We start from the raw sequence: 12,583 nt of genomic DNA, 5'->3' as shown, positions 1-12,583 counted from the left end.
ACATGAAAATTATAAGCTTCATATTGTGTTACATTAATCTTTTCAAACTGTGACTTTATAAAATTTCATAATAGCTGGTAAAGCTTTACTTTTTAGCTCTAGACAAACGGTAAAATTATTTAGTTATATGTCTTTTCACAGTTTCCTCCTTAATTTGTTTTTCAAAATTTTTATTGCCAGCACATTAAATAGACTATCATTAGGAAGATTAATCCAGTTTACAGTTCTGAATTTTACATAATAGCAGGACATAGAGAACTGTTGGGTAATGTTGGTTTGGAGCTCTTAAATCAAAAGAAGAAACATAGTAATCTGCCAAACTGAGGCCAATTAGTACCTACCCACAGAAGTAGAGTTTTAATTGAGAAAATTAAAATCAAAAAACAAAACAAGACAAGACAATGGAGAAGGGGAGAAATATTTACATTCTGGGGCCCCAGGAAAAAATTAGACACTGAAAGAACATTCACGAACAACAGAACTAGATAGTATGCCATTACTAAATCCAAGGAAAGAAAAAGATTTCAGAAATAAGAGGGGTCATTATCTCAATGATCTCATAGAAATTGAGTAGAAAGGAGAGGCCATTGAATCAGTCTTTAAGAGGTTCTTTGCAAAAGCAATTAATTGCATGCCCAGGGGGCAGGCAGGCAAATTGTAATGGGTAGAATAATGAAAGGGATAGAAAAGCTGTCACTGTCGAGAGGGCAATGAATTTTAAATCCAGGTGTTTGAAGAATTATCAAATCTGAATATTCTGTCTCTCCATCCTTCTCTGTCTTTCCTCTCCTTTCTTCCTCCTTCTGCCTCTTTTCCTCCTCCCTCTCTCTCCCTCATCTGTGGTTGCAAATGATAAAGGAGCTTAGGGTATAGGAAAACTGATCTAGGCTTAAACATCATCGGGAAAATGAGTGATTCATGATTTCTAAGGTCATTTGCTCTCATATAGTTGGTTCAGTAACTATATGTTTATCTTCAGTCTTTCCAAAATAATATGCACCTGCAGGTCCTTGAGTTATTCCCAATAATTATATGATGGGGTCTTTAGAGCCTAATGCCCTACAGCTATTTGAAGTGGGCAGGGAAGAAGGTTTGTATGTGTCTCTGAAAGGACAGGATTGCTGTGAGGAACTATTCTGATACATAGGCCCTTGAGTGCACAGTTCCATTCCCAACTGCCACTTCCACTTCTGAAACAGAATTTTAGAGAATAAGCACTTAATGGGGGAAACGGCAAATGTTAATTTTAAAGTCTGCATTAATGGTCCCCATTTAATAAACTGCTGCTCCTGTACTAGGGTCCTTTGTCATATAATAGTGTGTTGTCTAGATAGCTGGCATAGTAATCAAGACCTAATGAGAAAAAGGAGAGAGAGAATTTAATGTATGAATCAGAAAACACATGATGAGAAGTAAGCAGTTACCTTGAATTTCTCCCGGTGGCTTGTTTTTTTTTTACAAGCACGCAGTAACCTTTTCATTCTCCTCAGAAATTGCTGCAGAAAAGCATTTTCAAGGACTGGAAGGAGCCCTTTTGGTGCTGTTTCCAACTAGATCTGTACAGTTTCTTCATTTTATTGATGGAGAATACTAATCTGACTGTGTTGATTATGTGACCCATTTGTAAGAACTAGTTGTGTCATCTGGCCGAGACTAAAACCTACCTCTGAAATACACTGACCTATTCTCTTCCAGATCGTGAAAATATAGCTTGATTGTGTTTACATTGAGATATCCATCGATTCCCTCTAAGAGAAGTAGACATATTTTCAATATAACAACTACATTTCAGAATCCTTAAACACAATTGTTCATTTAAAAAGATTGCCGTGTTTTAACTATCTCAAAGGGAAAATATCTTTAAATTAGTGCTTCCATATTACAACACACATTAAAACGAACACAGAAAAACAGTATATAGTTTTCTTTCAGTGTCTTTGCAAGGAAAAAATATTATCCTTCAAAATGCAAAAGGACACAGTCTTTGCCAGTATGCAAAAGCATGCATGATTCTTTAACAGTTTTACAAGTGATCCTTTGTTTCTGACCAAGCATGTAGGTCCCCGACACAGACATTCTGAATCACCTCAGTTCTACCTTGTACTTGACCATCCTTTCCCCCCATTTCTTTTTTGTTTTCCTGGGATGGAGTAAAAATAGGCATGGTACCATTGATTCTTACAATTTGGAGACTTTAGCAAAAATAATACTTGGGTAATCTGAGAAAAATTTAAAGGTTTTCACTATCCTAACAATCAAATTGTTTAAAAGAAATAATATTTACGACCTTATCTTTCTAGAAGTGCATGTTTAATAGACGTATCTTAATATGTGGGGTATATGTGGTGTGTATCAAAAGATAATTCTCTATGGCTTAGTGTGAGCTTAAGTTGCCACATAGAGTGCCCTCTGGAGTTTTCACTGACTAATTCTACTTTTTATTTTCAATTAGCAAAACTGCCCTTGTGTGTGTATGTGTGTGTGTGTGTGTGTGTGTGTGTGTGTGTGTGTGTGCATAATTACCAAGACACACTGACAGTTTTTATATCTCAAACTTTTGCTAATATTGAAAGTATCTATATGCAGAAGAAAACATTCCTTACTTAGTGTATCATATTATACCTTTTTATTTCAGAAACCTCAAAATAGCTTTTATATAAATTTTCTAAAATAATCAAACCATACATAAATAAGCTGTCCGTGAACTGGAACTGTGTATAAAGCTAGGAGTAAATCTGAAGAAGAATGTACAGCAATCCTATAAGGAATAGAGCCAGTAATGATCTTGTTGATGAGCAATATAACCCCTCTTCTGAGACCAGTGTTCCTAATATCAGAACTGCAGCTAAATCTAATGACAATTTTCCCTCTTTCCATTTCATTTCATCACTGATTATGTAGGACTTGAAATGTCTGTGACTCGAAATGTCTCACTAATGAATAGGTAAACTTTCCTTTGTCTAGGAGTCATTGTTTTTATAAAATTTGAAATTGACTTTTCTTACTTTTCACAAATAAATGATATCATGCAATTTATTTTCTTTCTTCCTTTATGCCTGGCTTATTTCACTTAGATAGCATCCCCTGGGTTCATCCATGTTGCAGCAAATAACAGGGCAAGGAAGGTCAAATATATCAAATGTAATAAAAGAGTGGTTTTTGAATGGGGTAGGAGAATGGGGAGATGGAACTGAGAGCGTACGAAGTTACAATGTGTGTGATGAATAAGGGGAAAGATCTAATAAAAAGCATGAGGACCATTGTTAATGATAGTGTATTGTGTATTCAGGATTTTCAATAAGTGGTGATAGCAGCTGTCACCTGGGGGATGGGAAACTGTGAGATGATAAATATGTTAATTTGTTGCATTGTAGCAATCTTTTTGCTATATACATATATATTGTGTTATATACCTCAAGTACATACAATAAAATTTAATTTAAAATATATGGTAGAGATAAGAAAGTTAAATTGAATTTATACAGAACATTGTATTAAAATTCTGCTGAAGTTTTCTTGGCTATCACACACTTGAATTCTCATAAACAATTCTTAAAAGTGAATTTCTCCTAATCCTTCTTCATGCTTATACATGGGAATGAATGGAGTAGGAAAATCTTAGGAGGGATGATGTATGTTTTTCTTCAGCTTTCTAAGTTGAATTGAAATGTTATTTACCAAGGATCTGAGAAATTTTACTAGTATTTATCCAATAATATCCATGAAATTGCTGTGTAGAAAAGAGAAGCACAGAGATAAACATTCCTACTCTATTTTAAAGCATCTGAGTGAGAATATTACAAACTAAAAGGGCAAAGGGGTAATGTATGTAGACATACCCAGTGTCTTGAAGCAGACACTTGCCATACCTTATCACAGACAAACTTTTGTAGAGTAGTTTCTCTGAATTAATTTATCTCTCACTGTTTTATTATTTTCTATTTTAAAATAATGGATTTGATCTGAAAAAAATACATGTCCATTGTTGAAAATATTTGGAAATACTATGGGGACAGAAATAATCTTATTCCTTAGAGAATAACCTTCTATAAGCAGAACAAAGGGATACTTTAATGAGTAGTATCTCTTTGCATACGTATAAGATGCACAAAGATGTGTGTATACAAGTGTTGAAATGATCCTGCTTTTTAATACAAGTGAAAATCTGCATTTAACATTTTATACCATTTATTGAGAAACTATTTGCTGCTTTTGTCCTATTATAATAAGCAAAGCCAGGCGTGGTGGAAAAGGCCTGAAAACCCACCACTAAGCATGCGGAGACAGAAAAATTATTGAAACTTTAAGGTTAATCTCCTCCATACAGTGAGTTCTTTGCCAGCTAAGGCTATGTAGCAAGACCTTATCCACCAAAGAAAAAGAAAAGAAAAATGAGTACTATTGTAGAAAATGCTTAACTGAACAAAATTTAAAAACTTAAAAATAAAAGTAAAAATAATTTATAATTATATAATTCTAACCAGGGATAATAATGGAAACAGTAGTTCAAAAAATAGTGTTGTCTCTTGTTTTTACTTATTAAGCACACGCATATTTGTATATGCACATATATATGCATATGTGTGTGTATTTTACAGATATAAGATTGTGTGTACCTACACCATAAATTTTATTTTTCAGTTTTTTTTACTTGCAAGTAGCTCATAATACTTTATTTTTAGCAGCTTCTTACCTCGTAGGTAACTTCTGTATTTATTCATTGCTGAAGATACAGGTTTCTCCCATCTTTTCTATCATAAATAGCAGAGTGATGGTCATTCGTATATTTCTACCCATTTACATAACTAATGAAAATGTATATGACTAAATAAGATAGGAATAAAGTTAAAAAATGCACATTTGTGCTTTGACATGTGTATGGTTTTGGCAAAACAGACAAATTAAGAATAAAAAAATATACTAAGGTTTTGAGATACAAGATATAGACTTTACTGTTTTTTTCCCTACAGAGGAGTCCAACGAACTAATCCCAAATGAGGCCAGGGCACATAAGGATGAAGAGCATCAGGCAGTATCCGCAGATAATGTGGTATGTACGATTTGAAATTCTTTCCTCATTACAGGATGGATTTCAAGGACACTGTGCCAGTTGATGACAACATCTGTATTGTCAGGATAAAGTCTTGCTTTACTCTATAAACCCAAACAGATCTTGTTTGTATGAATTTAATATCTCTTTCACTACTCAATAGGTAATTTCAAATACTTCCTTTTTTAACTTTTGGGGATTTCCAACTTTGAAAACGTAATAGTTCAAATATGACATATTTTATACATAACAAGTTATTTTCTTCAACACACTGAGTGTGGAGCTGATTGATTCCATTGGGCAGATGGCACAATTGAAATGGAGTTTAGCTGGAGATCATGAAGGAAGTCTTTGTTAGTGCTGGTGCTTATATCAAAGGGTTTCTCTGTTCAGGCCATACCTAGCTGTCTTAGGGTTTTACTGCTGTGAACAGACACCATGACCAAGACAACTCTTATAAATGACAACATTTAATTGGGGCTGGCTTACAGGTTCAGAGATTCAGTCCATTATCATCAAGGCAGGAGCATAGCAGCATCCAGGCAGGCATGGTGCAGGAGGAGCTGAGAGTTCTACATCTTAATCTGAAGGCTGCTATCAGAATACTGACTCCCAGGAAGCTAGGAATAGGGCCATAGTGACACACCTACTCCAACAAGAATCCACTTCCTAATAGTGCCACTCCCTGGGCCAAGCATATACAAACAATTGCACTACCTATTTGGAAACTTTTTTTCTGGTTAACTTGTACTCTGTTTATTGCTTTCAACATCACAGCAAAGATCGAAAGGCAGTATTTTAAGAATTTGAATAGCAGCAGGGACAGGCTGTATGTGGATTAAATTGGGTTTTGTAAAAATATAAACATGTAGCGATGTTCCCTTAGCAGCTGTTTTAGCAGAATTTGTTTATATGTTGGCCAAGTAAAGTTATATAGGAATCAAGATAGTATAAAACCGAGTCAGACGCAGAAGGAAGTGCAGTCATGTTTTCCTTTTTGCTTTTGAGTCAATGCTCTAGGAGTGATTCTCATTAAAATAGACCTTATAATGCGTTTTTTTTTTCTGTTTCAAAGTAGCTATGACATCACAATTTACTCTGGCTTCTATCACAAACATAATTTCTTTGACATTATAATCCTGAGCACCTCTTCATTAAAAACAGAGCGCATGAAATATACATTTGGGCTCATAATGTTAAATATCAACAATATCTAACGTTTTCTACATATAAAATAGATTTCTAGATTACATTCCATTGTATTTTTTCCTTTTTAAATCCCAGTTTAAGTCCATGTTTGATTCTTCTAAGCACTAAATTCAACAGGCACACTGAAAAGTTAGCTTTGGTTTTGAGGCAGTCATTTTTTTTTCAAGTAGCTAGTAATCATTGTTTTCCACAATGAACTGTCCTAATATTTTAAATCTCAGCAAATATCTCCTTCTCTAGATGTGAATTATAGTGTATAAACTATAAACAATTATTTACAATTGAGATATCTTTTCCCCTAAAGATGTGTTCATTTTTAGCCTGAATTTCTCTGCATCGCATCTCATCAGCAGCAGACAGCTGAAAATAACAAATGAAGCCGTGAGGTATGACTCAGAGTCACTTAGGCACCTAATTTTTCAAGAACAATTGATTTTCAGAGACAAAACTTCAAACTTTCAAAGGTTGATCTCCTCTGCTTGTAAGTTTTGAGTGCCCCCAATTATTAGTCATGGATGACAAATCCGAGACATATAAAATCTATTTATATGCACAATCTATACAGTGGCCATGGGGACCTTCTTCTCTTAAATGCCTAGCTCCATTTTCCAAGAAACAGTCCAAATAGGTAGAAAATCTAAAGGCCTTAAAACAAGAAGGATGATGTGATTAAGACTTAAGTTTATAGTGATTATAATAGGAAGCAAAACATTAGGATACTGTCTGTGCAGTGGGAGAAGGCGGTGTCACTGCAAATGTCCTTCTGACTCATAGACCTCAGGTCAGAAACACTATGATGGTGTCCTATCCTCAGCAGCAGTATACCAAGTATGATCATTTTAAGTTTGTGTGTGTGTGTGTGTGTGTGTGTGTGTGTGTGTGTGTGTGTAAGAAATCTAATTTCATATTCTACCTACAACATGATGATATTAATGTGCTTGTTCTTTTTTTTTCATTTTTTTTATTAACTTGAGTATTTCTTATATACATTTCAAGTGTTATTCCCTTTCCCGGTTTCCCGGCAAACATCCCCCTCCCCCCTCCCCTTCCTTATGGGTGTTCCCCTCCCAACCCTCCCCCCATTGCCGCCCTCCCCCCATAGTCTAGTTCACTGGGGGTTCAGTCTTAGCAGGACCCAGGGCTTCCCCTTCCACTGGTGCTCTTACTAGGATATTCATTGCTACCTATGGGGTCAGAGTCCAGGGTCAGTCCATGTATAGTCTTTAGGTAGTGGCTTAGTCCCTGGAAGCTCTGGTTGCTTAGCATTGTTGTACATATGGGGTCTCGAGCCCCTTCAAGCTCTTCCAGTTCTTTCTCTGATTCCTTCAACGGGGGTCTATTCTCAGTTCAGTGGTTTGCTGCTGGCATTCGCCTCTGTATTTGCTGTATTCTGGCTGTGTCTCTCAGGAGCGATCTACATCCGGTTCCTGTAGGCCTGCACTTCTTTGCTTCGTCCATCTTCTCTAATTGGGTGGCTGTATATGTATGGGTCATATGTGGGGCAGGCTCTGAATGAGTGTTCCTTCAGTCTCTGTTTTAATCTTTGCCTCTCCCTTCCCTGCCAAGGGTATTCTTTTTCCTCATTTAAAGAAGGAGTGAAGCATTCACATTTTGATCATCCGTCTTGAGTTTCGTTTGTTCTAGGGATCTAGGGTAATTCAAGCATTTGGGCTAATAGCCACTTATCAATGAGTGCATACCATGTATGTCTTTCTGTGAATGGGTTAGCTCACTCAGGATGATATTTTCCAGTTCCAACCATTTGCCTACGAATTTCATAAACTCGTTGTTTTTGATAGCTGAGTAATATTCCATTGTGTAGATGTACCACATTTTCTGAATCCATTCCTCTGTTGAAGGGCATCTGGGTTCTTTCCAGTTTCTGGCTATTATAAATAAGGCTGCGATGAACATAGTGGAGCACGTGTCTCTTTTGTATGTTGAGGCATCTTTTGGGTATATGCCCAAGAGAGGTATAGCTGGATCCTCAGGCAGTTCAATGTCCAATTTTCTGAGGAACCTCCAGACTGATTTCCAGAATGGTTGTACCAGTCTGCAATCCCACCAACAATGGAGGAGTGTTCCTCTTTCTCCACATCCTCGCCAGCATCTGCTGTCACCTGAGTTTTTGATCTTAGCCATTCTCACTGGTGTGAGGTGAAATCTCAGGGTTGTTTTGATTTGCATTTCCCTTATGACTAAAGATGTTGAACATTTCTTTAGGTGTTTCTCAGCCATTCGGCATTCCTCAGCTGTGAATTCTTTGTTTAGCTCTGAACCCCATTTTTTAATAGGGTTATTTGTTTCCCTGCGGTCTAACTTCTTGAGTTCTTTGTATATTTTGGATATAAGGCCTCTATCTGTTGTAGGATTGGTAAAGATCTTTTCCCAATCTGTTGGTTGCCGTTTTGTCCTAACCACAGTGTCCTTTGCCTTACAGAAGCTTTGCAGTTTTATGAGATCCCATTTGTCGATTCTTGATCTTAGAGTGTAAGCCATTGGTGTTTTGTTCAGGAAATTTTTTCCAGTGCCCATGTGATCCAGATGCTTCCCTAGTTTTTCTTTTATTAGTTTGAGTGTGTCTGGTTTGATGTGGAGGTCCTTTATCCACTTGGACTTAAGCTTTGTACAGGGTGATAAGGATGGATCGATCTGCATTCTTCTACATGTTGCCCTCCAGTTGAACCAGCACCATTTGCTGAAAATGCTATCTTTTTTCCATTGGATGGTTTTGGCTCCTTTGTCAAAAATCAAGTGACCATAGGTGTGTGCGTTCATTTGGGTCTTCAATTCTATTCCATTGGTCTATCTGTCTGTCTCTGTACCAATACCATGCAGTTTTTATCACTATTGCTCTGTAATACTGCTTGAGTTCAGGGATAGTGATTCCCCCTGAAGTCCTTTTATTGTTGAGGATAGCTTTAGCTATCCTGGGTTTTTTGTTATTCCAGATGAATTTGCAAATTGTTCTGTCTAACTCTTTGAAGAATTGGATTGGTATTTTGATGGGGATTGCATTGAATCTGTAGATTGCTTTTGGTAAAATGGCCATTTTTACTATATTAATCCTGCCAATCCATGAGCATGGGAGATCTTTCCATCTTCTGAGGTCTTCTTCAATTTCTTTCCTCAGTGTCTTGAAGTTCTTATTGTACAGATCTTTTACTTGCTTGGTTAAAGTCACACTGAGGTACTTTATATTATTTGGGTCTATTATGAAGGGTGTCGTTTCCCTAATTTCTTTCTCGGCTTGTTTCTCTTTTGTGTAGAGGAAGGCAACTGATTTATTTGAGTTAATTTTATACCCAGCCACTTTGCTGAAGTTGTTTATCAGCTTTAGTAGTTCTCTGGTGGAACTTTTGGGATCACTTAAATATACTATCATGTCATCTGCAAATAGTGATATTTTGACCTCTTCTTTTCCGATCTGTATCCCCTTGATCTCCTTTTGTTGTCTGATTGCTCTGGCTAGAACTTCAAGAACTATATTGAATAAGTAGGGAGAGAGTGGGCAGCCTTGTCTAGTCCCTGATTTTAGTGGGATTGCTTCAAGTTTCTCTCCATTTAGTTTAATGTTAGCAACTGGTTTGCTGTATATGGCTTTTACTATGTTTAGGTATGGGCCTTGAATTCCCATTCTTTCCAGGACTTTTATCATGAAGGGGTGTTGAATTTTGTCAAATGCTTTCTCAGCATCTAATGAAATGATCATGTGGTTTTGTTCTTTCAGTTTGTTTATATAATGGATCACGTTGATGGTTTTCCGTATATTAAACCATCCCTGCATGCCTGGGATGAAGCCTACTTGATCATGGTGGATGATTGTTTTGAAGTGCTCTTGAATTCGGTTTGCCAGAATTTTATTGAGTATTTTTGCGTCGATATTCATAAGGGAAATTGGTCTGAAGTTCTCTTTCTTTGTTGTGTCTTTGTGTGGTTTAGGTATAAGAGTAATTGTGGCTTCGTAGAAGGAATTCGGTAGGGCTCCATCTGTTTCAATTTTGTGGAATAGTTTGGATAATATTGGTATGAGGTCTTCTATGAAGGTTTGATAGAATTCTACACTAAACCCGTCTGGACCTGGGCTCTTTTTGGTTGGGAGACCTTTAATGACTGCTTCTATTTCCTTAGGAGTTATGGGGTTGTTTAACTGGTTTATCTTTTCCTGATTTAGCCTCGATACCTGGTATCTGTCTAGGAAATTGTCCATTTCCTGAAGATTTTCAAGTTTTGTTGAATATAGGTTTTTATAGTAAGATCTGATGATTTTTTGAATTTCCTCTGAATCTGTCGTTATGTCTCCCTTTTCATTTCTGATTTTATTAATTTGGACGCACTCTCTGTGTCCTCTCGTTAGTCTGGCTAAGGGTTTATCTATCTTGTTGATTTTCTCTTAGAACCAGCTTTTGGTTCTGTTGATTCTTTCTATGGTCCTTTTTGTTTCTACTTGGTTGATTTCAGCTCTGAGTTTGATTATTTCCTGCCTTCTACTCCTCCTGGGTGTATTTGCTTCTTTTTGTTCTAGAGCTTTTAGGTGTGCTGTCAAGCTGCTGACATATGCTCTTTCCTGTTTCTTTCTGCAGGCACTCTGCGCTATGAGTTTTCCTCTTAGCACAGCTTTCATTGTGTCCCATAAGTTTGGGTATGTTGTACCTTCATTTTCATTAAATTCTAAAAAGTTTTTCATTTCTTTCTTTATTTCTTCCTTGACCAGGTTATCATTGAGTAGAGCATTGTTCAATTTCCACGTATATGTGGGCATTCTTCCCTTATTGTTATTGAAGACCAGTTTTAGGCCGTGGTGGTCCGATAGCACGCATGGGATTATTTCTATCTTTCTGTACCTGTTGAGGCCCGTTTTTTGACCAATTATATGGTCAATTTTGGAGAAAGTGCCATGAGGAGCTGAGAAGAAGGTATATCCTTTTGCTTTAGGGTAGAATGTTCTATAAATATTCGTTAAGTCCATTTGGCTCATGACTTCTCTTAGTCTGTCGACATCACTGTTTAATTTCTGTTTCCATGATCTGTCCATTGATGAGAGTGGTGTGTTGAAATCTCCCACTATTATTGTGTGAGGTCCAATGTGTGTTTTGAGCTTTAGTAAGGTTTCTTTTACGTATGTAGGTGCCCTTGTATTTGGGGCATAGATATTTAGGATTGAGAGTTCATCTTGGTGGATTTTTCCTTTGATGAATATGAAGTGTCCTTCCTTATCTTTTTTGATGACTTTTAGTTGGAAATTGATTTTATTTGATATTAGAATGGCTACTCCAGCTTGCTTCTTCTGACCATTTGCTTGGAAAGTTGTTTTCCAGCCTTTCACTTTGAGGTAGTGTCTGTCTTTGTCTCTGAGGTGTGTTTCCTGTAGCCAGCAGAATGCAGGGTCCTCGTTGCGTATCCAGTTTGTTAATCTATGTCTTTTTATTGGAGAGTTGAGGCCATTGATATTGAGAGATATTAAGGAATAGTGATTATTGCTTCCCGTTATATTCATATTTGGATGTGAGGTTATGTTTGTGTGCTTTCATTCTCTTTGTTTTGTTGCCAAGACGATTAGTTTCTTGCTTCTTCTAGGGTATAGCTTGCCTCCTTATGTTGGGCTTTACCATTTATTATCCTTTGTAGTGCTGGATTTGTAGAAAGATATTGTGTAAATTTGGTTTTGTCATGAAATATCTTGGTTTCTCCATCAATGTTAATTGAGAGTTTTGCTGGATACAGTAACCTGGGCTGGCATTTGTGTTCTCTTAGGGTCTGTATGACATCAGTCCAGGATCTTCTGGCCTTCTTAGTTTCTGGCGAGAAGTCTGGTGTGATTCTGATAGGTCTGCCTTTATATGTTACTTGACCTTTTTCCCTTACTGCTTTTAATATTCTTTCTTTATTTTGTGCGTTTGGTGTTTTGACAATTATGTGACGGGAGGTGTTTCTTTTCTGGTCCAATCTATTTGGAGTTCTGTAGGCTTCTTGTATGTCTATGGGTATCTCTTTTTTTAGGTTAGGGAAGTTTTCTTCTATGATTTTGTTGAAGATATTTACTGGTCCTTTGAGCTGGGAGTCTTCACTCTCTTCTATACCTATTATCCTTAGGTTTGATCTTCTCATTGAGTCCTGGATTTCCTGTATGTTTTGGACCAGTAGCTTTTTCCGCTTTACATTATCTTTGACAGTTGAGTCAATGATTTCTATGGAATCTTCTGCTCCTGAGATTCTCTCTTCCATCTCTTGTATTCTGTTGGTGAAGCTTGTATCTACAGCTCCTTGTCTCTTCTTTTGGTTTTCTATATCCAGGGTTGTTTCCATATGTTATTTCTTGATTGC

The 12,583-nt window shown here is 36.7% G+C and overlaps 1 protein-coding gene across 4 annotated transcripts in view; it reads left to right on the top strand.

Moving 5' to 3' along the window:
• The window catches only part of Hdx (highly divergent homeobox), a 142,007-nt gene that overhangs the window by 105,180 nt on the left and 24,244 nt on the right, over positions 1–12,583 (top strand). For 3 of the 4 annotated variants that reach the window (XR_005498000.2, NM_001395572.1, NM_001395571.1), the window contains one exon: positions 4,971–5,050. Coding sequence is in view for 2 of the 4 variants with exons in the window: in NM_001395572.1 (NP_001382501.1) it covers positions 4,971–5,050 (80 nt within the window). In the remaining 2 variants the exon portion in view is untranslated. Of the gene's footprint in view, positions 1–4,970; positions 5,051–6,563; positions 6,646–12,583 lie in introns of all 4 variants that reach the window. The other variant, XR_005498003.2, reaches the window with a different exon arrangement.

This window comes from Rattus norvegicus, chromosome X, assembly GCF_036323735.1.
Source record: "Rattus norvegicus strain BN/NHsdMcwi chromosome X, GRCr8, whole genome shotgun sequence".
Lineage (NCBI taxonomy): Eukaryota > Metazoa > Chordata > Mammalia > Rodentia > Muridae > Rattus > Rattus norvegicus.
This window is presented reverse-complemented; position numbering and strand designations above follow the sequence as displayed.